Source organism: Citrus sinensis, chromosome 2 (genome assembly GCF_022201045.2).
Source record: "Citrus sinensis cultivar Valencia sweet orange chromosome 2, DVS_A1.0, whole genome shotgun sequence".
Classification (NCBI taxonomy): Eukaryota; Viridiplantae; Streptophyta; class Magnoliopsida; order Sapindales; family Rutaceae; genus Citrus; species Citrus sinensis.
The window spans coordinates 19,975,522-19,999,877 of NC_068557.1; the positions used below are offsets into that span (position 1 = coordinate 19,975,522).

Genomic DNA, 24,356 nt, shown 5'->3' on the forward strand with positions numbered 1-24,356 from the left:
AGGTCCAATCTCAGAATTTTTAAATAATGTTTGTTATTTCCAAAACTTTTTGAAATTATGCCATGGTCTAAAATATAATAATATTTTTCAAAGAAGTCCTTTTCAAAATTAAACATAATACCCCTAAATTTCAAAGTTCTCAAATCCTTTCAATTTAGTCCAAAATTTGAAAATATGAGATTTTCCTCAGGCAGCTAGTCGCTAGCCATTAGGCGGTTAGTCGCTCACCTCTATCCAATTTCGGATGTTTACATTCGGGTCCTTAAATTTTCATAAATTATAGTATGGCCCAAAAAGTTTTAAATATTTATACATAGGTCCAACTTCATAATTCAAAATAATACTTATTAAAATCAAAGATTACAAAAATTTTTCATTTTAGTCCAAATCTTGAAAAATAATTAACTTCATAAAATACTTAGCTTATACTTGTAAAACCTTTGTTTTATGAAAAATGATGATTTATTAAATATAATCTTAATTCTCAAATGCTAAATCATGCATATATTAAATCATACCAGCTTTATATAAATTGTCGCAATAATGAGTCCGTTGAGCTCTAAACTTTATTCTTGATCGCGCCGTTATCTGTTGAGTGTCTTGAACTTGATTTCACGTGATTTACTTAGTAAATAATATCCTTCAAGAAGTAGTGAACTGTGAAATAAATATTTTTCAATTTACTTCAGACACATGTTTGTTATCATCAAAATTATAATATGTGTACCCTTTTAGACTAACAACACCCTTGGTGAACTAATAAATGCCTTCAAGTTTCGCTCCTATTAGCTGGGCTGCATGGCGACCAACTATAAGGAGTGGATTGCGAGGTATGACAACAATACAAAGACTAAAATCAAGTGTTGGAAGAAAAGGATTGGGACTGCTGAATCTAAGCTTAAGGTTAAAACTATCAAGTTTAAGGAGGAATTAAAAAACCTGAGGACTCAACTTGGCAACCAGAAGTCTTTGTTTGAACAGAGGATGAAGTCTCTTGAATTTTAATCTTAGAAAACAGCTGCTGGTAATGATCAGGTTGAAGATACCCCTTCTTCTGCTCACCTATTTGTGGTCGAGTTTAGTTAGCAAGTTTAGGCCCTTTATTTTATCTTGATCAGGTTTTAAGATCTGAGACCTTTACTTGCCTTAAAGACACTTTGCGTTTCTCATTTTTCTATGTGCCTATTCATGGTAAAGCTTATTAAGCTCTCTCTTACCCATAATAGAATTTAATAAGTTCTTGCATACTTATACAAAGCTTATTAAATTCTCTCCTATTCATGGAAGAGTTTAATAAGTTCTTACATATTCATGTTGAGTTTAATAAGTTCTCGCATACTCATGGCGAGTTCAATAAGTTCTCGCCTACATAAGACGAGTTTAAGAAGTTCTCGCATCTTTAATACAATTTTAATAAGCTCTCACATACTCATGGCGAGTTTAATAAGTTATCGCCTACTCATAGTGAGTTTAATAAATTTTCGTCTACTTATAGCGACTTTGCGTACTCATGAAGAGTTTCATAGGCTCCCTCCTACTCCTTACAAAATTTATAAGTTCTCACCTATTCCTTATGAATTTTATAAGTTTTCTCTACTTCTAACGAGTTTTATAGGTTGTCCTATACTCTTGATGAGTTTTATAAGTTCTCACCTACTCATGACGAGTTATCTTAGAAAGTTTCGATTCCTAGTCTCACCTCAAGTAGATTTTGAGACTTGAACATTCACTTGCCCTTAAAATGATTTTGCACTTTTATCTTTTTGCTCGCCTACTCATGACCGAATTGAATTAGCAAGTTTAGGCTTCTTGTCTTACCTTGAGCATGTTTTGAGACTTGAAACCTTTACTTGCTTTAAAAAGATTTTAAAAAAAAGATTTCATGCTTATATCTTTATGCTCACCTACTAATAGATGAGATGAATTAGCAAGTTTAGGCTCCTTGTCTCTCCCAAGTAGGTTTTGAGACTTGAAACCTTTACGTATCTTAAACAATTCATTTTGTTTCTTCTGCTTACTACGCAATGGACGAGCAAGTATGATTAATTTAAGATTTGATAGAACGTTCTGTTGATGATTGGATCTCAACTAATTTTCATTGGGTGAAATGAAGAGATCTGACCTAAACATTTTGCCATGAGTAAGGTGTTGACCTTACAACATTGTCCTGCTTACATATGCTCTATCATGATACCTAGCCAGCATGTTTCCTCTTTGAGTTCTCCTTTCCTATCTCCTTATCTCCTACAACTGCTCGCATCTGACTCTAGCTGCTTATACTTTTTCAATCTGTATATATATCTTTACTTGGTCATAAGGTTGTACTACGATCTCCTTTTAATCCCCTTAAAGCTTACTGATGATTAACAGCACTATATTCTAGGAAAATTCTATGATACTTTTTCACAAAATCTCTAAGAGTTTCCTCTTCACCTTATTTAAGACTTGTAAGCTCTATTTTATCATCTTAAGGGTCATAACACCCTTAAATTGTTCAATAAAATCCCTACACAATTGATTGACAATTATGATATTTCTTTATAGTAGTTTTCTATACCAATCATGTGCTCGCCTTTCTAATGTTAAAGGGAAGGCCCTGTATCTCTGCAATGATGTTAAGCATTACACTTCTGTCAATGGGTTACTTTTCTCGTTACTTATTTGCTTGTGTTCATGCTCTGTATCTGACAGACGTTGTATCAACTCTCTTTGTTCAATATTCTCCTTACTTCAAACCTCTATTCCAAGTTTTAAGTTGTTTTGAAAGGGATAATCCATTCCTGTGGTATTGATACAATATTTCCTAGTTTTTCTAATGCATGCCTTCTGTGGTTTGATTTACGTACTGCATTCCCAGCAGAATTCCTTTCAATGAGTCTCATTTGCCTTTCCCGTAATTCTTACAATAACATTGTCAGGCTATTCATCTGCTTCATTCTTTCATTTACTACCTGTTGGGTATAAATTCAAATGCTATTGGTGTCAATGTGTAAGTGTACACAACAAGTAATATAATGATGAGTATTCAAGATTGTCTCCACATGGATTGATGTTATCAGACTTGCTACAACAATCCTAACAGTGCAGATTTTGTTCTAAATTAAAATAAACAATTAATGAAACTAATGTACTAATTAAAATAAAAACACAATAAATAAAATGCAACAAAGTAAATTATCACATCAAACTTAAAGATAAAACCAATGGGAATATAGAGTAGTTGAGTGAATAAACTCTTTTAATGATTTTGATTGGTTTCTAATGCTTGGTTCGGTTGCTGCAGCATCTGCTACAACACTGGGCAGAATCCTTACATATCATCAGCTGTCGCATGTTGAATATCTTATATCTATATGTAACCTAATAATGATCAGTTGTTATGCCAACATAAGATATAACATTACACACTTAGGTTCTAATTACTCTACAAGGTGAATCCCTATATCTAATTCATCACTAATTTTAGATCAAACACGACCCTTTTGGAATAAAGTAAAACTTAATCCAGGAAACCCAGTCTAAAACCAAGAATTGCTCTGATATGTTCTACTAAGATAGACCATTTTGTGGCACTTCCTTAGCTAGTATCATTAAATAGGTGATCAGCCGAAATAATGAATAAAAATAAATACTTTGAAAATAAAATGCTACAGCAAACATGCAACAACTCATATTTTCAGTCAATAAACCATCAAGATTGTTTATCACTCAATTACAAATAAATTTAGTTCATGGTTTGTAAAAGAAAAATAAAGAACAAAGTTTCAGCCATCAAACACATTTTCAAGACTAAAAAAGTAAACAAGAAAACAAGAGAAGAATAAGAAGGATTGAGTTCTTGATTTATTTATGCAAATTCTCCTCTTGTGCAGCCCTCAATCTCTCACTTGAATCATGTTTTTCGTTTGTTTCTTTATGGTTTTTCTCTTTGGGTTACGGCTCTCCCTTTTCCTTATGATGTGTGCTTCTTTTATAGTTGAAAATTAGGATAAGTGGAAGCCTAGGTCGCGCAAAAGTCAGATTAAGAAACTGCAGATCGCAATTTTGCAATTATAACACACATAATTTTCTCTGTCGTTGTTCCAATATTGCTACAGCAATGGTTGCTACAGCAACTGCACTGTTTCAAATTTGTTTCAATTCTTTTGTAACCAAGCTCTTTTCCATATTTTACAAGCCTATTACATCAGCATTCATTCTTTGAAATTTGGGCTTCCGGACACCTACAATTATGTATATGATTTAGCACATAAATTATTCTAAATCAAACAAAATTTATTATGAATAAACTAAGATGAATGTTTATGCAAAATATAACAAAAATTCAATGAAAACACAAACACATTCCTTCTTTGAAATTTGGGCTTCCGGACACCTACAATTATGCATATGATTTAGCACATTAATTATTTTAAATCAAACAAAATTTATTATGAATAAACTAAGATGAATGTTTATACAAAATATAACAAAAATTCAATAAAAATACATTATTTACTCTCTAAGTATTATTAATTTAAATTTAAAAGTGTCATGATAACTCTTATTTCATAAAGTTATCATTACCCTATCTCTAGCTTCGTGGCTGATTTTCCTTAAGGTGACATTCTCATCGAACCTGTGTTTCTCCCTCTCCATTTCATCGTCACTGATATTCATCCTTAATTCACCCTTTTTATGCTTGCTTTTTCCTTTTGATCACACACAGGTGTTACTACTTAGGTAAATTGGCTTCTTGTACATTTTTCACATACGACACCAAAATGTTATGGTAAAATCTGGTCGTATGTGAGCTACCAACTAGATATTAATGCCAACATTTGAATTTTTTTATATGGAGAGATGATTTTTGCCCTAACCTAGCAGCCCGATCAAAAAATGATGACCATTAATCCAACTCTGGCAAGTCCTTGCAAACACAAAAATGGTCAAAGTCGCTAAAAGCTTTTTCGACATAACCCTCCAACCCTCAAGTCAAGTCAGTGTTACTAGTTTTCGTAAGAAAAACAACGTGTACGATTTTTGTGTTAAAAAAAAAAAAGAAACTCTCCCTTTAAATAAGAAAAAATAAAGATAAGAAGGAATAAAGATGGATAAGAAAGAAAATATGTTCAAGATTCAATCCCCAGGGATAATGTAAAGAAAGAGAGCTAAAATGGGGTTTTTTTTTTTTTTAAAGTCCCACACTATTGGCACTCTTTGGAGTTTTTAAGGAAATCCCTTTCCAGGATTGCAGTATTGTGGGTTTTAAGGATAGAGTCCCATCCCCCTCTCCCCTTTGGATTACGGAAGAATGGGTTTTAAGGATAAGATTCAATTCCTAAAATTTCAAAGGGAATGAGAAGGTAGTTTTGACTGGGTCTATCCTCATTTCAACAGTCTCCTTGCCTAAATCTTGCTTGCTTGTTTTCTTCTATCTCGTGCTTTAAAGCAAGGTGAGCATAATTAAGACTTTAAGTGAAGCCTTATTGTGGTCGCCCTATTTTACCACATATTAATAAGAGGAGCATAAAGAGGCTTTGGGTAAAGTCCGATCATAGTTGCCCTATTTTATTGACCAAACACTCATGTAGATTTTTTATTTTTTTTTGAGGGTACAAATGCTAAGAAAGTCTTATATGATCCTCTCAAAGCTTTCTTAAAGCGTCACTAAGGATCTACTTGTGCAAAATAATGAGCTTGTGTTCACTACTAAAGAGTGAGCATGTGTTCACTACTTCATCCAATGATCTGGCCTTCAATTTGTACTATGGTTAATAAATTGGTGTCCATTTTAATAATTTCGAAACTTCTTTGGTTGTATGAATAGATAGTATCTAAATGCTAAGGACAAGCTTTCCTCCGACGTAGACAAGCAAGTTTTAAGTGCATGCAAATTGAATTCAACAAAAACATGTAAAAAAATTCTATTGGTAAAGGGTGAACATGGAACGAAGTGTAAACTCAGAATCCCCGCAAAGCAAGCACAAAATTTGCCGCATAAAATTAGTTTTTTGTTTTCTTCTGGTAGATAATCTCGATGTGATTGATAGTGATTACATTCTCAGTGAAGTTGACAATTGAACAAGTTGCCGAACTTTTAAGAAACTAAGAAGTGAAACAGCATGAAGTAAAGTCAGCGGATTACAATATTACAGGCAATCAGTAATTCATCAAATAAATTCTTCTCAAGTTAAAGAGGCTTATATTTGCTTAATGCATATGTTCCGCCTTACATAATTATCGTTGTTAGCTGTCGTGTGAAAAGATACCTCGAATTTCTTGTTGTAATAAGGAATCCTCGGCATTGATGAGATCACAGTTTATCTTCGTTTACAGCATTAGGATATCTGGTTTGCCAGACGCCTTGTTTACATCGTTAGTTCAATCTGTTGACAAAGATTCTCAAGATTTGATGTGGTTATTATCTCACAATTTTTATTTATTTTTGTAAGACTATAAATTCCTCACAGCTCTGAGGTCTGTTAGAAAGAAGACATATTCCAAGATGAAAGTTGTTTTAACCTCAACATGTGTCGTGATTCTTTTATGTGGATCAGCGTTTGGAACTAGAATAGAGTTGTTTCAAGCTGAGGGTCGGAATGGCATGGCTGCCTCACCCACTGATGGTCTCTGTGAGACAATGGTGAAGCCACAAGGCTATGCTTGTGAAGAACATCAAGTAATATGCCTGCCTAAGTACTTTACTGTTTCTTTTGATGAAGTTAAAGGCATATTGACTACTGACAACGGTAATCTCAGCTAGTCTATTTTAATCTGCTTTAATTAGGTCATGACAAAAGATGGCTATATTATCAGCGTGCAGAGAATTCCAGTTGGACGATCAGGGGGAGCACCGGGAGACAGGCCTCCTGTTTTGTTACAGCATGGACTACTAGGGGTTAAGTAATTTTTATGCAAGTGTTTGATAATTTTTATGGGAATCCCAGTTGATGAAGCAAGTGACGAGGATAATAAATTGTAGTTGTGTTGTGATAGGATGGATCATCATGGGTGCTATTACCTCCAGATCAAGCTTTGGCATTTGTCTTGGCAGACAATGAGTTTGATGTATGGCTTGCCAACACACGCGGAACCACATATAGCCTTGGACATTCATCTCTCAGTCCCCAAGACAAGGTTATTTTCCTTTTGAGTTGATCCTTTTGGTTGTTCAATATTCAAGATTTTTACTTGGTTTTCTCAGGTTTATTGGAATTGGTCGTGGGATGAATTGGTTTCGGATGAACTTCCAGCTATGTTCCAGTACGTGTACAATGAGACAGGACAGAAACTGCACTATGTTGGGCATTCACAGGTGAATAAAGACACTGTACTGCCGGTTCAAGGTTTTTTTTTTTTTTTTAAGCAAAATATGAGGAGCCTAACTCTAAAATTAATTCATAGGGATCTTTGATTGCTCTTGGTGCTTTATCCAACCAACAACCTCTAAATATGTGGAAATCAGCTGCCTTACTTGCCCCAGTATCCTATCTGAATCAAATAAGCTCCAACCTTGTCAGACTTGCTGCCGACAACATGATTGCCAATGTGAATACTACAGCTTTCTACCCAAGTTGATTTTGTCAGTTGTCTACAAGGATCTATCAGATAATCTATATATTGCTGTTGTATCTTTTGACAGGTTTCCTACTGGTTGGATCTTGCCAAATTTGATCCATTGGGGTAAATTTTTTAGCTTTTATCCTTGCACTACGAAAAGGATAACATCTTACTTTCCATGCATAAATTGTGTATCTCTCTCCAGATTTATTGTGCCAATCAGTTTTGGTTAATTAGACTGGTAGAAAGTTCATTTTAATCTGCTTCCCCAAACTAGCAGGGCACCTGCGATCACACTTATTGCGGAAATTTGCGTAAAACAAGGAATCGATTGCAGGGACTTGATGTCTGCTTTCTCAGGTAGCATACATGTTCCTGATTTGCTATTGTGGCACTTAGACTTGGAAATGTACATCTTGCACCAAACATTTTCCTATTTGCAGGGAAGGACTGCTGCTTAAACTCTTCTGGAGCAAGTGTTCTGTCGAGCCACAAGCCTCAGTCTTCAGCCACAAAGAATTTGATCCATTTTGCTCAGAGTAAGGGTTCCTCTATTTGTGCAATGCAGAAACCTATTCTAAGTAAACAAGTGGCTCGAATGATTCTCTAAACTGATGAAAAATAAAAAAATATTTTGCGGGCCCATTAACCCTGTGTTTTTAACAGTGATCAAAGAAGGAACCCTAGCAATGTATGACTACAAAGATGAAAATGAGAACAAGAAACACTACGGGCAGCCTACTCCTCCAGTATACAACATGACTAGCATTCCAAAGGACTTTCCTCTCTTCCTATGCCACGGAGGGGCTGACTCTCTTTCTGATGTTAAAGACGTGAAGCTCTTGATCAATAGCCTGAAAAATCACGTTCGGGACAGGCTTGAGCTTCATTTCATTGATAAATATGCTCACGTAGATTTTATCCTAGGTGTAAATGCAAAGAAAGTTGTATATGATCCTCTCATTGCTTTCTTTAAGCGTCAGTGAAAGTGGACTTGTGCAAATAATGAGCTTGTGTCCACTACTTCATGTTACTGTCCTATAATTGTACTGTGGTTAGTTAATAAATTGGTTTCCATGCATGCATAACATCGCCGCTTATATGATAAGCATGTCCTTGTGCTGCATATTGTTTGTAACTGCTGTGCTTCAGCTTACCTTTCTCTAATTAATGTATCAAAGTGAACCCATTCTATAAATGGTGTTACAAATGAACAGAAACCAACAATTCTCAGTAGGTAATTCCAAAGGTGAGTAGATTGAATTCTTGTAAGCCCCATAAATTGCTGCTCTCATGGTAAGAGAAGAAAAAATGATTTTAAATTAGTCAATTTATGAACAGAAAAGGACATGGGTTCTTAGTTTTTCACACGCCTCTATTGGAGCTATATGTGCAGCTCTTAGTGATGAGACAAAAGAGATTTGTCGAAGCATGGCAATTTCTTACTGCCCATGTTTTGGCTTAGATATTTGCCACATTTTACTTGATCACTCTTTGCAATGAAAAGCAAACCTAGGAAAATTTTGTACAACTGTGGAATCCTGGCTAGCGATGAAATATAAATTAAATCATCTAGGTCCCACTAGATACCTTATTTAAACCTGATGGCGAAGAATGTTCAATACATTTTCATGTGAATACTCATTTTTGTTTTTATTTGGCATTTTGCTATTATTAAAAAAAAAAAATTTGCTGTATCATTGGAAGTTGTAGAGACAGCAGGAAACATGAAAACAAAAAAATTGAAGACGGCCAACGGTTTAATGTCTATAATTGTGTTGGTTCTTTTCTGTGGGTCAGCCGTTGGATTGAGACCAAAGTTGTTTTCAGCCAAAGGTCACAAGGCTGCTTTAGCCCCAGCAGCCAGTGATGATGGTATTTGTGCATCAGTGGTAGAGGCACAAAATTATGTTTGTGAAGAACATAAGGTAACATACCCAAAATTCATCACAATTACAAAGTTCTTAAGGTTAAGGCATACCACTAATTATCAAGGGTAATGAAATTATAACAGGTTACTACAAAAGATGGTTATATCCTCAGCATGCAGAGAATTCCAGTGGGACGATCAGGCGGTGAACCAGGAAATAGGCTACCGGTTTTCTTACAACATGGGCTCTTAATGGTTAATAATTCTTTTCTGCATTGTCGCTGGCTTTATATATTACAAGTAGTTGAAATTTTTTGATAATATCATGGATGTAACAAGCTATTGATCCATGGCAGGATGCAGTAACATGGCTGCTATTACCTCCAGAGCAATCATTGGCATTCTTGTTGGCTGATAATGGATATGATGTGTGGCTTGCCAACACGCGTGGAACCAAATATAGCCGTGGCCACGTGTCACTCAGTCCTGATGACTCAGTATGCTGCTTGGCTTGAACTGTGTCTTAATTTCCATCTTTGTGATTTTTATTTCTATAAGTTTTGACGTGTTTTAGGCTTTCTGGGATTGGACGTGGGATGAATTAGTAGCCTACGATCTTCCTGCTACATTACAACATGTGCATGATCAAACCGGACAGAAACCACACTATGTTGGGCATTCACTGGTGATTTTCACAATTTTGTAGTTTCACTTGTTTTTGAATTCTGTTAACAAACAATAGAGACAAAGCTAATTTCTGAAATCGTTTTGTAGGGAACTCTGATTGCTTTGGCTTCATTTTCTAAGGATCAGCCGGTGAACAAGTTAAGGTCAGCTGCCTTGCTTAGTCCAATTGCCTATGTTGGACAAATGACCTCACCACTTGCCAAAAATGCTGCCGATAACTTTCTAGCTGAGGTGAATACTAATCTTTTTTTTTTAAATCTACATTAATTCAACAGAAATTCCTGATAATCTGTATATCTTCTTTTCACAGGCATTATATTGGTTAGGCCTTGATGAATTTGATCCAAGAGGGTATATAATTAATTCTCCTTGTTTTTTCCCGTATCAAGCATGACTTTATCTAAATTTTCTGAGATCAACATTATCTCACTTCTCTTAATTTTTTGAATTTCTTCCTCTGCTTCAACAGGGAGGCTGTAGTCAAACTTCTTAAAAACATTTGCCAAAAACCTGGAGTTGATTGTACCAACTTATTGAACTCTTTCACAGGTAGTATATATGTGCCCTAATCTGTTAATAATCCCCCAAATCTTGAAGGATTATTCTTTAATTACTTAGTTGAAATGTTTTGTAACTACTTATAGGCCAAAACTGCTGCCTAAACTCTTCGATAGTAGATGTATTTCTAGAACACGAGCCTCAGGCAACTTCAACTAAGAACATGATCCACGTAGCTCAAAGTAAGTCTTAATATTATGATTAGAAGCTATGAATTGAAGGAGCATAAGTATTCTACTTTCAAGACTGACAATTTTGGATAGTGATTAGAGAAGGAACCATTGCAATGTACGATTACAACAATAAAGAAGAGAACAAGAAACACTATGGGCAGCCGAATCCGCCTCTATACAACATGACAAGCATTCCGCATGATCTTCCTCTCTTTCTCAGTTACGGAGGAGCCGACGCTCTTTCGGATGTCAATGATGTGAAACTGCTGCTGGAGAGCCTCAACGATCATGAGGGAGATAAGCTTGTAGTTCAGTACAGACAGGATTATGCTCATGCAGACTATGTTATGGGTGAAAATGCTGGGCAAGTTCTGTATGAGCCTCTCATGGCTTTCTTTAAGCTACAATGAAAATGTAAATGAGACAACTCACAGAAAGACAAAGAGAGAGAGTCTGCTCGAATCATTTGCGTTGGTTCTCTAAAGATGTACCCTTTTTTTATTAAATGACTTTTATGTTAATGCAAATATCACTTAATTGTATATTTCACATTCTATTTGGTTATTGAACATCATTAATCTCATTTGATTATAGCAGAACCAACATTGTTTAGAGTCCCTTTATTCCATATTAAAATAATTTTAGTTAAGCAGATATCATGAGATTATAATCAAATTATTTAATGCAGGTAACGAAGATGTTGCCTCATGAACATGCCTCAATTCACTTCTTTGTTTCTAGTTGACCAAGCATCCCTATCACAAGTCCTTATCAAACCGGTTTATTTTCAAATTTCAATGCAATTTACTCGCACTTTGTTTTAAAACATGACACGACCTTTCTATTAGCTTTATCTGCATTAGCCTTTCTTGTCGTCTGCACCAACATTTCGTTATTAATTATCTAACTTCATACGTTTACGTTTCTCTTCAATGCATCAAATTTGCCTCCAGGGAATTCTTAAAGAACTGAAAAATCGTGGCAGAAACGAAATGTTATAGTGCCATAGTTGATTGTGAAATATGTCAACTATAAAAATGAGGGAAGATTTTGAGTTGTTGCAGCCGTTAATAACTTAAAAAATGTTAAACTCTTTAATCTCTTTATGTTTTGTGACTCTATTCTGTGTATCAGCAGCTGCAGCATCAAGAACAAAGATATATTCAATCAATGGTCATGAGGGAAAGTTTGTATCTTCCCCACCTGCTGCTGATGGTATTTGCAGATCAATGGTGCAATCACAAGGCTACATCTGCCATGAACATACGGTACCACACTCGGATCAGTGTTTCAATATTTTGTTCAATTCAATCAAGTTTCTGAGATTAATAGTGATATGAGTAAAAACCTCTGATGGGTTTGTAGGTAACAACACAAGATGGTTACATTCTTAGCATGCAGAGGATGCCAAAAGCACGGTCTGGCAAGCCAGCTGACATGCCCCCAGTTTTGCTACAACATGGACTTTTGATGGTTAGTAGTAACAAATTAAAAAATTCATATTTTATAACCTGCGAATATCTGCACATCAGATGAAACGATATTAAATCTATTTGTGGTGGCAGGATGGGATAACATGGCTTTTAAATTCACCAAATGAATCTTTGGCATTCATCTTGGCAGAAAAGGGCTATGACGTGTGGATTGCCAACACTCGTGGCACTAAATACAGTCTCGGACACACATCACTTAGTCCTAATGATCCGGTTCTCAATATGCTTTTTCCATATGATTTACTGTCATACTCTATTAGCTGATCCTTAAAATGTATTCCACTAAAATTTTTGCCTTTGTAAACTTTTTGCAGGCTTACTGGGAATGGACATGGGATGAATTAATGGCCTATGATGTAACAGCTTCGGTCAAATTTGTGCATGATCAGACAGGGCAGCAGAAACTACACTATGTTGGGCATTCCTTGGTGAATATTTCTGCTCTGTTGCTTTGGCTATCTTTTCGTGAACTAGCATCTGGGCAATTGTAAATCCGAAACTGCTTTTGTAGGGAACTTTAGTTGCTTTTGCTGCTTTTTCACAAGATAAACTGGTAAGTATGATAAGATCAGCTGCTTTGCTCAGCCCGATTGCTTATCTGGGTCAGATGCCGTCACAGCTTGCAAGAAGTGCTGTTGATGCATTTCTAGCTGAAGTAAGACTGATTTATTGGTCTCAATTGTTCAATTGTGACTCCTAAATTTCATTAATGCAAAATTAGCTGACAATATTCTCTATATTTTCTTGGTTCCTCATTGTGTTCAACAGGACATTTACTGGTTAGGTCTCCATGAATTTGCTCCTAGAGGGTAAGAAAACAACTAAAGAACTTAATTATCATCATGGACATGCTATCATTAATATATTTTCTTTAATGAGAGAACAGGGGTGCTGTAGCCAAACTTCTGGAAGATATTTGCCAAAAGCCAGGCAATAACTGCTCTAACTTGATGAGTTCTTTCACAGGTATTCAATCTTGACGTCGTAGGCTTGCTCATTAGAATCTTGTATATTTCCTAAATTGAGAACAAAATTGTTTCTATTTCCAGGCCAGAATTGCTGCTTAAATTCGTCAAGGACTGATATTTTTCTTGAACATGAACCTCAATCTACGGCGACAAAGAACATGATCCATCTGGCTCAAAGTATGCGTTTCTCTAATTGCTGAGCCAATAACAAATCTCAAACTAACAAGACTTGACTACAATTAATTTCACTGGTTTTGGTTTTTGGACAGTGGCTAGAAAGGGCACCATAGCAATGTATGATTATGGCAATGAAGATGACAACATGAATCATTACGGACAGCCTACACCTCCTGTGTACAACATGACAAAAATTCCAAAAGACCTACCTCTTTTCCTCAGCTATGGAGGAAAGGACTTGCTTTCTGATGTAAAAGATGTGAAGCATTTGCTAGGTAACCTCAAAGATCATGACAGTGACAAATTGGTGGTTCAAAACATAAAGGACTACGCTCATGCAGATTTTGTTTTTGGCATTCAAGCTAATCGAGATGTATATGATCCTATGATGGCCTTTTTCAGGCTTCACCAAAGATAACTATCTGTTTTTGACCTACAGAAAAATTGGCAAATGATCCTTTTTCTTGTCTGACTCAAAAACATATTCCCATCTTTTCTCTGCTATGAGAATTACATATTCTTTGCTTGACACACAAGACAGTTAAGACTTAAATGTGACGGGCCACAAGGGTAATCGTGTAGGTTGAGCATGCAATTCAAATGCCACTCAAAAGTTTAATATATGATAACTGAGCAACTACAAATGATCTTGATCTGGGCAAACTCTAGTGAAATTGATGAGTTTTGCTGTTCGTCAGCAAGTTATAAAAACGTAAAAATTCCATCATGATCAACATCTAATTATCTCACTTACATATAAATGTTTGGCCTTAGGGTGAAGTAATTCTGAGCTGCAATGTAACCTGCCGTGAATGGATCATCATCATAGTCTCTGCGTCGGCGATCTTTTTCTTTTCTCCCTGCTGATTGCAGGAAGAGATCCTCACAATGAACAGCACAAGGAGTAGGAGATACAGGGCTTGCTTTATCCGAACTCGAAAACTTCAACATCTTCTTCAACAGCTTCTTCAACTTCTTACCGTATCTCATTACTAGCCTCTCCATTTTGCTTTCATTTATTATGATGTTGTTCTGATATCATACCCACACGCAAGATAATAAGAATGTGATGCAGTTACAAAAAGAAGAGCTGGCTTGCACACGAATTGAATGTGAACATTTTGGTGGGTTTTGGCTTATTTCATGGAGCTTGTTTTGAATTTTCAGCTAGCAAAACCAAAACGAATGGGAGAAGCCATCATGTGTCATGGCTCTTGTCATTTTATTGCCTTTACGCAGCCTTAGTTTAAGATGATGTTGCGCATGAGTTAGTTTAAGATGATGTTGCGCATGAGTTTGTTAGAGGAAAGGTGAGCGACATTTTTGGTCGTATATATATTATCATTGAGAAGCAGAAACTGAGGCACGAAGCTTTGGATAACTCAAGACACCAAATGCAAGAAACTAGTCTCTGTTTCTTCATTGAAATATTAATACATGTCGAGACTAGAATGGTACCAAACTTGCAGTAAAATATTAATTTGCATTTCGTAAATGGTTCAGAAATACTGGGTGAGATTTGTTAGTAAAATTAAAATCAGCGCCCAAAATTTGCAAGTACACTTGAAACATGGATCAAATGAGAACCGAGCAAGTTGAGTGAACATCTGTGGCTAATTTTTCCCATGGCTTTTGATGGATTCAAGAATTGTCCACAATATCATGTCTTCTCTCACGTTGGTTGAAATTGTCTCAAGAATGATTATTAGAAACCACCAAATGAAGAAAATGAATTAGCCTACCAATTTATCCATACGATTCTTATTATGGATATTAAACTTAAAATAATGGGTTTAATTACGGAAGCATCTCATGAAAAATATACTTTTATAAATGATTGGTTTCATTAGGAAACAATATATTGTATAAGCTAAAATATTATGACACAATAACGTATATTTTGTGGGTAATTTGGTAAGGATAACATAGATAAATTAATCTTATATTCAGACAGTTTTTTTATGCAATTATTATTTTAAAAGGTAGTAAGGTGGGCAAAGCACAAAATTAAATTTTTAACTTCCTAACTCCTCCTAAATTCGAATTCAGGCGTCAAGTCAGGTAAATCTACTTGAAAAACACTCTAGTAGGCTCTTACAAAATTTGTTAAGCGCCAATTTGGTAATGTTATAACTTTTTAAATAATTGTTGTTAACTATGTTATAGAAATAATTAATTGTAAAGAGAATTAATTAAACATTTGGTAAAATTTACCTGTAAAAGTGTTATAAATTTTAAAAACAATCGTATATGTTTAATAAGTCTTAATGTTGAATTGTTGTAAGAATATAAAATAATAAAATGAATATAATGTTGAATAAATTTTATTTACACATTTATAAACTTGTATATATAATTTTTTTATTGTGTATATACTAAAATTGATAACTAAAATAAAATTTTCTAATTTACTAATTTTATTTTCTTATTTTTTATAATTTTATTTTCTTACTTTTTATGTTGTAATAATAATAATAATAATAATAATAATAATAATAATAATAATAATAATAATCTCTTTAATTTTAATAATTTTATTTTCTAATTGAATAAGGATAATTTTAGATTTTTATAATAAATTTGAGGATATATGTGGAATTATATTAGATATAAAATTAATTCTCCAAATTTAATTTTAAAAAGCCAGTTTGAAAAGTTACTCCTCTCGTACTTTTTAAAATTTTATGTGAAATGAGTTGATTTTGATAAAGAGTGGGACTATTGGCACCCCTCCAAATACCTCTTAAAACACCTTTAATTATTTTACAATTTTAACCTTTATTAAAATTACATGATAGGACAATTCTAATTAAAACCCTACTCAAAATTCAAATAATTTATTCCTTAAAAAATCTAACATTATAGAAATTAAAAAAGTTGTTTTTTCCTCTAATTTTTGGGTGAAGAATTTACCATTGGTGATTGCAATGGAGAGAAGAAAATCGTTTGTTTTTTCTTTTGAATGGAAGAAATCCTATTGTTGAAATGAGGTTAAATAATAAAAACAAACAAAAATTAATGAGGTTTACACTAATATGTTTTAATTAAGGTATTTTTGTTATTGATGGAGGTGTTAAAAGAATTTTATAATTTTTTAAAATACTTTAATGGGGTTAATTAAGAAAATAGGTGTTAAGAGATATTTATAGGGGTGACAATAGTCGCACTATTTGACAAAAACGATTTGTTAAAAAAAATTATCAAACTCTAAATTTAACTTTTAATTTTTTAAAATTACTCTTGAACCTCTAAAAAAAATCCAAAACAAACTGAAAATAGCTTTAATAGTTAAGAGACGAAGAGATTTAAGTCACAAAGAAAATTACAAAAGATAATTGATTTTTTTTTTTTTTGGGGAGAAGAAGCAAATTCATTCAACCAACAAGTTAAGCAAATACATGATTTCTGAAGGGTACGATCCTACCCAAACAATAGATTCACTTCTTTCTAATTCTAGTTTAGCTAAAGAATGAGCAATAACATTACAAGATCTTGAAGTATGCTGGACTTTAACTGCATGAAAATCCTTCCTTTTGCTTTGCACTTCTGCAATCATCCACTGGATCTCTATTCTGCTACTCTTTATGTTGTTAACCAAATCAATTACATCTTGAGAGTCTGATTCAACTAGAATGTTTGACAATCCTGCATGCTTAGCTACATCTAGACCCCAACTCACGGCTTTTGCTTCTGCAAAGGCTACATCACCATGAAGCTTTGTGGCCTTTATGGCTGCTGCCACAAAGTTACTATTGTTATCTCTTATAACAGCTCCCATGCCTGCACACTGACCTTCAAAATTTATGGCTGCAACCACATTAATTTTGCACTAATCAATTAGAGGGGGGGCTCCAGCACATTTGAACCTTCTCTTTCTGACTAGCCTTATCCTTATTTGTTGGCTCCCTGATTCTTCTAAACTCCTCCACTATTGCTTCAGCTTTTGCCATTAGAACACGGGGGCCTTCTCTCTTTCCCTTGAATAACACTTGATTTCGAGCACTCTAAGCTACCAAAAAAGAGCCACAACCAACTCAGTTTCAGCCTTGCCTATTCTTCTCTTCAGTTCTTGAATCACCTCAAAAATGTCTTGAGCTACAGTGCTTCGAATTTCTGCTGCCACTCGAGAGATTTTCCAGATTTTGCAGGCTGACTTGCACTCTACCAATGCATGGAAAGTGTTCTCCATGAAACTTCCACATATTTGATGGAGAGGATGGGTTAAAACTTTCCTTTTCCATAAATTCTCAGTTATCGGGAGGAGATTTTTTGCTGCTCACCAAGTAAAAATTTTGATTTTCTCTGGCAACGACAGAGTCCAGATGAGAGACCATGGACTTACTCTTTGGTTTAAGCAGCCTGGGGAGTCTTCTAGCTTCACCTTCAAGGCTATTTGGTACCCACTTTTGACATTATAGTCCTTTTTTTTTATCATAGTGCCATAAAACTTGATCTTCTATTGGTTTGCTAAAAAGTGAAATTCTTGTGATCATGTCCGCATCTTCTTTCATAAAGTGTTGGTATACCAACGCCACCTTCCACTGATTATCATCATCTATAAGCTCTGAGATAGTAGCTTCAATTGGCAAAGATGGAAGGGAAATTGGTTTAAAGGACGTTGGCCTCGGCATCCAGTTTCCTTTGTAAATTTGCACCTGATCACCCATACCAATCCTTCATCTAATCCACTTATTGATTACTTATCTCCCCTATAAAATGCTTCTCCAGATGAATGGCGGTTTGGATCCTAGTTTTGCATTAAGAAAGTGACTCTTCCGAAAATAACTCGCTTGTAACCCCTTGGCCACTAAAGAGTTAGGGAACTGCAAGATTTTCCAGCTTTGCTTTGCCACAAAGGCCTGGTTAAAACTTGCAAAGTCTCGAAATCCTAAACCTCATCTTTGTTTTGCATGGCTCATGCTCTCCCATTTTGCCCAACGAATACTCCTCTTGTCTGTGTTACTACTCCACCAAAACCTAGCTATAATTCTTTGGGTATCCTCACAAATACTAAGAGGAAGCTTAAACACACTCATAGGATAGGCTGGAACAGCCTGCGCTACTGCCTTAATTAGCACCTCATTTCCCCCACTGGAGAAGAATTTATATTACCAACCTGAGATTTTGCTTATCACTCTCAGCTTTATATCATTGAAGAATCTTATCTTTTTCCTCCTCACCATTGATGCAAGCTTCAAGTACTTCTCATGTCTGGAGACTACATTTAAATGGAAGATGTTTTATAGTGTTACGATACTTCATCTGCCCGTGCTGCTACTAAAAAACATTGAGAATTTGTTGTAGTTGAATAACTGGTCTGATGCAGCTATATAACAGTAAAAAATCTACTTAAGATGTTGGCAATCTTTAACTGAGGCTCTTGTGAAAACAAGACTATCATCAGTGAACAAGAGGTGGGAGATGTTGATATTGTTGCCGAACTTTAAACCATGAATCAATCATTTTCCTTCTGCTCGTTGCAGCATAACAGAGAATACCTCTGCACACATAATGAACAAATAATGGGAGAGGGGACAGCCTTGTCTTAGGCCTCTCAGAGGATAGATTAAGCCTTTTGTTGTGCCATTGATGATGACTGAAAAAAAAAGGTTGTTGTGATACACCACATAATTAGATCTACCCACGATTGAGCAAATCCTAGTTTAAGCATAGTTTGCTTAAAAAACAACCACTCCACTCTATTATAGGCCTTACTTATATCAAACTTTAGAGCTACAAGACCATTTCTCTTCCTTTTACTGTGCTTAATCTTATGTAAACATTCATAACCTACATTGATACTATTAATTATGAGTCTATTTGGGATAAAGACGATTTGAGTTAGAGAGATAACTTAGTGAAGTATATGCTTAAGCCTATTTGCAATAGCTTTAGCTACAATTTGATAAATTACATTAAACAAACTTATAGGCCTAAAATCAATCATCTTTCTAGGCTTCATGATCTTCGGAATTAGAGCAATGTATGTGTAATTAAGAGGAGTTATTGTACCTTACTCATTTAGAATGTGAAGACATGTAGCCACCAATCCAGCCTTTACCATTTTCCAGTGCTTTTGGTAAAAAACAGCTAGAAAGCCATCAGGTTCTGGAGCTTTGGTACCACACATTTGTGATAAAGCTTTAAAGATCTCCTCTTCTGTAAAAGGTTGCTACAGCTGATTGTTCATCTCATCAGTGACTCTTAGAGTTACATTTTCTAGGGTTGTATCCAACTGCTTCTGATATGGCCTGGTTGTTAAGAACAAGTTGGCAAAGTACTCACAGAATTCTCTTTCTACCTCCTCATCCTTTTCTGTCCAGTTCCCTTTGCTGTTTTCAATGCCTCAAATCTTGTTCTTCCTCTTCCGAAATGAGGCTTTTGTGTGAAAATATTTCGTGTTCTTATCCCATTCTTTTAGCCAATCTGCACGGGATCTCTACTTCCAATAAATTTCTTCATCTGTCAAAATGTTCTGAATTTGTCTTTTCACTCTCTTTATCTCCTCTCCACTGCTGTAGTGTTCCCCACTGAATCTCAGCTCCTTGAGTCTATCCACTAACTCATCAATCTTCTTTTTCCTCCCTTCAAATTCCACTCTGCTCCAGCCTTTCAATTCAGCCATCCACTCTCTTTGAATTATGTCTTTACATGCCTGATAAGTGCTCCACATATCTTCGTAGTGCACTCGTGAAGCACTTTGTTTAGTATACCTTAGGCCACTGCCTTGTTCAATTACCTCCATTAGCACAAGGCAGTGGTTTGAGGTCCATGTTTCCAAATTAAGAGCAGCACAGTCATCATAAACCTCTCTTCACTCTTTGTTACACAAAAATCTGTCTAATCTTTCTTCGACAAAGTCGGGACCAAACCTACCTTTGCCCCAAGTAAATGGATAGCCTTTACATCCCAAATAAATCAAATTACAATCTTACAATGCCTCTCTGAAATCACTAATCATATTTGGGTTTCTATCCTTACCACATGTCTTCTCTCTAGGGTGTAGAATTTCATTAAAATCACCAAAACAAATCCATGGAGTATCAAACAAACCTGCTAATCTTCTCAACATTGTCAATGTGTTTCTTTTGCCCCATTTTTAGATGCCCATAAATTCCTGTGCATCTCATCCAGCTCCCATTGCCATTTTGAACCCTGGCATTAATGTGATGGTTGCTATATGAAGTAATGCTCACGTTAACATTATTGTTCCAAACCAAAGCCAATCCACTTCCCATCCCATTTTTGTTCACTGCCAAACAACTTTCTATTCTTAGATTTCTACTCACATTTGACATTTGCATATGTGTTAGCTTTGTTTCGCATAGAAACACAATTTGCGACCTATGTTGCTGGAGAATTCTTTGCAAGGTTAGGAATGTTCGGGAATTCCCCAAACCTCGGACATTTCAGTTGAGAAATTTCATGACTGTTGACGGGGCTGGCCACCAGCCTCTGCCAATATATATGTGATAACAGGCATTGACACCTCCATATCTTCTGCAGCCATTAATTCTCATGTTAGCAGGAGTTTTGCTGAAGGTGGGTGGTGCTGATCTTGTCTTTGTATTTGTTTAACGGGGCTAACAACTTTGCTTCTTTTATGGTTTGGGCTCATTCCCATTGATGCACAGTGCGACCTTTTGGTTAGATATGTTCTCTGTTTACTTTCTCCTTCTCATTTTGTTATCGGGCCAGATGTTTCCAATTCTTTTTATTGCGCTTTAATTGGGTTGAGTTTGAGCCATCATCTACACCTTCTTCTTCTTCTTCTCCACTACCTTTGGCCTTAGCTTGTTGGTCAAATCCTACATCAATTGATGTTTCCTTAATGGTAAATTTTTCACATTCTCTCTCTTTTTCATGAGTTTTTCCCGCTTTATTGCTTATCTTCCTAGGGGTTTTCTCATTGTCAAAGGCCAATGGTTACTTGTTGCAGTCTATCATCTGCTCTCTTGACTTATGCCAGCTAGGCATTAATTACATATCACCTACTTCCTCTACGTTGCTCCCTCGGTTAGCTGCCACGTGTGTGTCTTCTTGGTCCAAGTCTGTTCCTGGCTCGGTTGCATTACCCTTGTGTGATGGACTAGATTACTGTTGCTAGGAATCTGGATTGCCTCTAGAATATTTTTGGTTACTCTTAGTTGCCTGGCTAATAATTTTGTCATTCGCCTTTGGCCTTCTTTCACTGAATCTACTGGTTCTGGATTTGCCGAATAAGGGGGCTGCTTGCATTTATACTCCATAGGCAAGTTTGTCCTTTGGCTGACCTTTATACTTTTCACACTCTTTATACTGATGCCTAATGAGGCCACAACAGAAACAAAACTCTGGTAATCTCTCATTTACTACTGGAATTGGAACATCCTATGCACCATCTTGTTCCAAAGAGATAATTTCTTCAGCGGTTGTGTAATATCGATTGAAATTCTTAATCTAGCATATTGACCAATGCACTATCTTTCCTCGTCCGCATCAACTTCTTCAATTATCCCAATCTCCTTCCCCAGCACTCATATTATCTCCTAATCCATGCACCCCTCCGGGACATTATAGAGTTGTACCCAAAATGTAGCATGAGTAAATGATTGTTTCATTATTTCCCCAATTCCACTTGGCTCCTTTAAACTTATCAAAGCTCGTTTAAAATGCCACATGCCACCTGATAAAACTCTTCTCTTATCAACTTCAGAGGCAAATTTGAACATAAAAATCTTACTTCCCAGTTTTTCGATTTTCACCTCGTCTGTTGTCCTCCACATCTGTCGTAAAGCTGACCTGAGGCCCTCTCTACTGACTCCTCTTAGGTGTAAGACTTTACCCAGTAAGCATCCCTCTATTAGCTTTCTCCCTTTTCCTGTCATGACATTACCCACAACTACTTTATTTGCTTTTCTCTCTTCCAATGTAATAGTTTTGCACTTACAAATTAGTTCCTCTTTTTCCATGAGATAGTTACTCTTGGATATCTACCACTTTCTCTGCAATTAAGGCTTCAACAACTCTACAAAGATAACGAAAATAATCTAAACTGAGCTAACAGGACACCCAACTTGTGGGTGACTTCTTGCAGCCCTATGGGCTACTATCCTTTCATTCTGGGTTCTCACTCTGAAAGAGAGAACTTGTGAAGAAAGACTTCGTGATAATTTTGTAGAAAGGAAAATTGATTGATTGTGAAAATTATTACTTTATTTAAATTTATTCAAATAAGGACGATTCTACTATAAATTACCATATTAATACGTGGAATAATTAGGCAAGAGATGGGGTGGAAATATCACCGTTTGGAAAATAAAACCACTATTGTTTAACTTTCCATATCTTTTGGGTTAGTCCATTTAGCATATATCCTCTAATCCACTGAGAGAGAACATGCCTTTTAACAAACCCTCTAAAATTCTTATGACAGACTAATTGAATTTTATTTCATAAAATACCTCACTTTAATTTATAAAATACTAATCCACATATTAAATGAGTAAGAATAGAGTTGCAAACTAATAATTTTATTTTGTACATATTGATAGAGTATAAATGTATTCATTGGATAAAAATAAAAAAATAGTGAAAATAAATCATTGGGGGCAATAGATATTTAATCCAACTAATTGAATTATGTCACATCAATTTATATAAAAATAAATATGTATAAGAGTTTGTAACTCTATTATCACTCTTATGAAAATAAACTAATGTGCCATAAAATTTCACTTGTCTAAAAATATTTCTTTTAGGTCTTTATTTATAGAAGACATAAAAGTCCTAAGATCTTAAATTATTTTCTTCTTTCTATATAGTTTATCTATCTCCATCATTTAAAATTCTTATAAGTTTCTAAAAAAAATCAATTAAAAGTTATAATATAAATATAAATCATGGAATGGAGGTTGGTGTATAAATTTTTAAAATAAAACTTTGTGTAAGTGCTTAATTAAATTTCCATTTAAAATAAGAAATGAATTAATTTGTCTTTAGTTATTTACATAATTTCAATTAAAATGAGTTAGAAATTTTGAGGGACATCAAAACTCAAAAGGCTTACTCATTGAAAAAAGGAAAGCGATATAAATATTTTTAAAATATATTCATTGCAATTAGCTGAATTATAAATAAATGTGTTTTTTTTTCTTCAAAAACATTTATTGATTTTTGTTTTAGTACTGATCATGCTTAAAATAATAAAATTTCATAAACGAAGTTAAATATTTGATCAATCAAAATTTATTACGAAAACTGAAAGTTTATTAGCAATTAATCACAAAAACCGATAAATCATTAATTTTATAATTACAAACATCGGGAAAATCATTAATAGGTTATAAAACTAATGATAATGCTTGTGCAACCAATAAAAAAGAACGTATACATCATCGTTTTCTTCATTTTTCAGATAAAGATGTATGTGTTATGTAATATGTTTATATAACTGAGAAGTGTACTACACTAAATTCTAATCTTTAATCTAAACCTATCTTCAATTATGTCTTTGATTTAAACCCAGTCATCATCTATGGTAAGATTTTCGATCCTCAAGAAACAAAAAATTAGGGGTGTGTAAAACCGAACCAGACATAAAAATTTTTTTGTCTGATTTAGTATTTTAACAGTTTGGTTCGATTTTTTTTTATTAGAAAAATCTGAATATTTTGGTTTTGTATAAAATCGAATACTCTAGTTCAATTTTTGGTTCATAATTTTAAATTCGAAAACCAAACCAAAAATCCAAAAAGTTAAATTTTAAATTAAAGTAATGTCATGTAGCATTTAGCGATTTAATGGACCGAATGGGACCCAAAAATCCAATTCAGTTTAATTTTTTGTCTTTAGTTCGGTATTTTATAAGGTTAAAAAAATTTTGATTAATATTGAAACCAAACCAAAT

General features: G+C 34.8%; 3 protein-coding genes across 4 annotated transcripts; all 3 read left to right on the top strand.

Annotated features, from left to right (window-relative positions):
- Window positions 1–6,502: 6,502 nt before the first annotated feature.
- LOC102608280 (triacylglycerol lipase 2-like) lies at window positions 6,503–8,629 on the top strand. Its single transcript, XM_052435560.1, has 9 exons — window positions 6,503–6,661; window positions 6,770–6,880; window positions 6,979–7,119; window positions 7,187–7,297; window positions 7,387–7,530; window positions 7,625–7,665; window positions 7,823–7,902; window positions 7,986–8,081; window positions 8,209–8,629. Exons 1-9 carry the CDS (start codon window positions 6,587–6,589, stop codon window positions 8,526–8,528), a joined length of 1,119 nt encoding a protein of 372 aa, XP_052291520.1. The 5' UTR covers window positions 6,503–6,586; the 3' UTR covers window positions 8,529–8,629.
- Window positions 8,630–9,188: 559 nt separating this feature from the next.
- On the top strand, window positions 9,189–11,910 carry LOC102607995 (triacylglycerol lipase 2-like). 2 transcript variants are annotated; one of them, XR_008051659.1, is made up of 11 exons: window positions 9,189–9,470; window positions 9,557–9,667; window positions 9,769–9,909; window positions 9,987–10,097; window positions 10,187–10,330; window positions 10,410–10,450; window positions 10,569–10,648; window positions 10,744–10,839; window positions 10,921–11,317; window positions 11,519–11,609; window positions 11,784–11,910. XR_008051659.1 is itself a non-coding variant. In XM_006469691.3 (9 exons), exons 1-9 carry the CDS (start codon window positions 9,270–9,272, stop codon window positions 11,238–11,240), a joined length of 1,245 nt encoding a protein of 414 aa, XP_006469754.2. In that variant the 5' UTR covers window positions 9,189–9,269; the 3' UTR covers window positions 11,241–11,381. The 2 variants fall into 2 exon arrangements, 1 of the variants encoding a protein (XP_006469754.2); XM_006469691.3 differs by lacking the exons at window positions 11,519–11,609; window positions 11,784–11,910 and having other exon boundaries at window positions 10,921–11,381.
- LOC102607692 (triacylglycerol lipase 2-like) lies at window positions 11,870–14,695 on the top strand. The gene is made up of 9 exons (XM_006469690.3): window positions 11,870–12,098; window positions 12,196–12,303; window positions 12,396–12,536; window positions 12,638–12,751; window positions 12,835–12,978; window positions 13,092–13,132; window positions 13,210–13,289; window positions 13,373–13,468; window positions 13,561–14,695. The coding sequence occupies exons 1-9, from the start codon at window positions 11,913–11,915 to the stop codon at window positions 13,884–13,886; spliced, it is 1,236 nt and encodes a 411-aa protein (XP_006469753.1). The 5' UTR covers window positions 11,870–11,912; the 3' UTR covers window positions 13,887–14,695.
- The last annotated feature ends 9,661 nt before the right edge of the window (window positions 14,696–24,356 follow it).